Source organism: Pelmatolapia mariae, linkage group LG3_W (genome assembly GCF_036321145.2).
Source record: "Pelmatolapia mariae isolate MD_Pm_ZW linkage group LG3_W, Pm_UMD_F_2, whole genome shotgun sequence".
In the NCBI taxonomy this organism is placed as follows: domain Eukaryota; kingdom Metazoa; phylum Chordata; class Actinopteri; order Cichliformes; family Cichlidae; genus Pelmatolapia; species Pelmatolapia mariae.
Window position 1 is genome coordinate 52,204,529 of NC_086229.1, and position 1,948 is coordinate 52,206,476.

At 44.4% G+C, this 1,948-nt stretch overlaps 1 protein-coding gene across 1 annotated transcript; it reads right to left on the bottom strand.

The window, feature by feature from the left end:
• On the bottom strand, positions 1–1,581 carry LOC134623629 (tripartite motif-containing protein 29-like). Its single transcript, XM_065470186.1, has 2 exons — positions 689–1,581; positions 1–88 (listed from the first exon to the last, which is right to left on the bottom strand). The coding sequence occupies exons 1-2, from the start codon at positions 1,579–1,581 to the stop codon at positions 1–3; spliced, it is 981 nt and encodes a 326-aa protein (XP_065326258.1).
• Positions 1,582–1,948: the final 367 nt, after the last annotated feature.

The window sequence follows — 1,948 nt, forward strand, 5'->3', positions numbered from 1 at the left end:
CTATTTCAATTTAATGAGCTCTGCCGTGTCTCCTCGCTCAAAAAGCATGAGTCCAGCATAGAGCGGCTGAGTGAATGTGGTCTGGACTCTGTGGAGGAGAGTCATGGTTTCAGAGACGCTGTAGAAAGACAGAATACCTGCTCTGTGATCCAGGTACACTCCTAATGTGGAAGCCTCAGGACCTGAGAGCTCAGTTTGGACTTTGTTGTAGAAAAATTTATAACTCTTGCTATCACAACTTAATGCCCAAGATTTATCATTTAACCCAAATACACAATCATTTAGCCTCCCTGCTCTGCTGATATTCTTGTATGAAACTGCTACATAAACTTTTCCTCTCCACTTCACCTCCCAGTAACAACATCCAGTCAGACTCTCTCTACTCAGGACCTGCCAACAAGGAAGAAATCTGTCTGGATGATCAGAACAAGACTGTTGTTGTTCCTTAAATGTTGCTTTTCTGTTCCTCTCAGACAATAACAGATGTGTGTTTGCTGTATTTGGATCCAGTGTGATTGCACATGAATATTTTAAGAATTCATCTCTGGTCTTTGGCCCTGGTTGTGGTGGTGACAGTAAAACATCCACTTCAGTGACTGTCAGTGAGATGTTTGTCCATTCCTCTCTCAGAATGTCCTGTAGTTTATCTCTGGTCTCTGACACAGCTGCTTTCACATCCTCAAAGTACCTCAGAGGACGAATATTGATGCTGGATGAGTGTGTAGACTCACTGAGTGCTGACAGTGAGGGGTAGTTGTGTAGAAACTGGTTGTGATCCTCTGTGTGTGAGAACTGCTCCAGCTCGCCGTCTTTCCTCTTCAGCTCAGCGATCTCCTGCTCCAGCTTCTCCTGAAGCTCTTTGACTCGACTCACTTCAGTTTCCTGCTGGGATCTGACCTGCTGCTTCACATCAGAGCTTCTTTTCTGGATGAGACGGATCAGCTCAGTGAACATCTTCTCACTGTCCTCCACTGCTTTATCAGCAGAGCCATTGATGGCCTCCACCTCCTGTTGAAGCAGCTTCACATCTTTCTCTCGCTCCTGGATTCTCTGCTGGATGTTTAGTCGTCTCACCTCGAGCTCCTTCTGCTTCTCAGTCCTTTCTGCTGCAGCTGGGACTGTTTTATGACCTTTATGTTCATCCATTAAGCAGAGATAACAGATACTCTGCTGATCAGTACGACAGAAAATCTTCATCACCTCATCATGACGAGAGCAGATGTTCTCCTGGAGCTTCTTGGAGGGGGCCACCAGCTTGTGTTTTTTTAATGGAGCTGCATCATAGTGAGGTTGGAGGTGTTTCTCACAGTAAGAAACTAAACAAACCAGACAGGACTTGATGGCTTTCAGCTTCCTCCCAGTGCAGACATCACAGGCCACATCTTCAGGTCCGGCATAGCAGTGATCAGCTGGAGCAGCTTGGAGTCCAGTCTTCTTTTTCTTCAGATCCTCCACCAACTCTGCTAACAAGGTATTTTTCTGCAGCACAGGCTTTGGAATGAAAACTTTCTTGCAGTGGTGGCAGCTGTGGATTTTCTCGTTTTTCTCCTCTTCATCCCAGAAACCTTTAATACAGTTCATGCAGTAGTTGTGTCCACAGGGAATAGTTACTGGATCCTTTAGTAGACCCAAACAGAGTGAACAAGACAATCTTTTTGAATCCTGCTGATTTCCTCTCTGCGCCATTTCACCTCTCAGCAACAATGATTGGCTGTAGAATAGAGCGGATACCCAGCTGTGTGCAGGAAAAAGCACAGTTTGAACTTTGGAAGCAGCTTGCCCCTCTTCTAAAACTTTATAATCTGTACTTTGAAAGTTTTAAGCCATAAAAGTTTAACATGTGATCATACAGGATCACAGGAACATAAATCGCTTTGTATGAACTTTGAGTAGAGTTTTTTTGTCCATGCAATGTCTTTACAATTAGATGTGCTTTATTTAGGTCAAA

Coding starts and splice junctions, on each gene's coding strand:
- LOC134623629 (XM_065470186.1), bottom strand. CDS start 1,581: ATGAACTGTATTAAAGGTTTCTGGGATGAAGAGGAGAAAAACGAGAAA. Junction 89..688: donor ATCAATATTCGTCCTCTGAG/GTACTTTGAGGA, acceptor TCTCCTCCACAG/AGTCCAGACCACATTCACTC.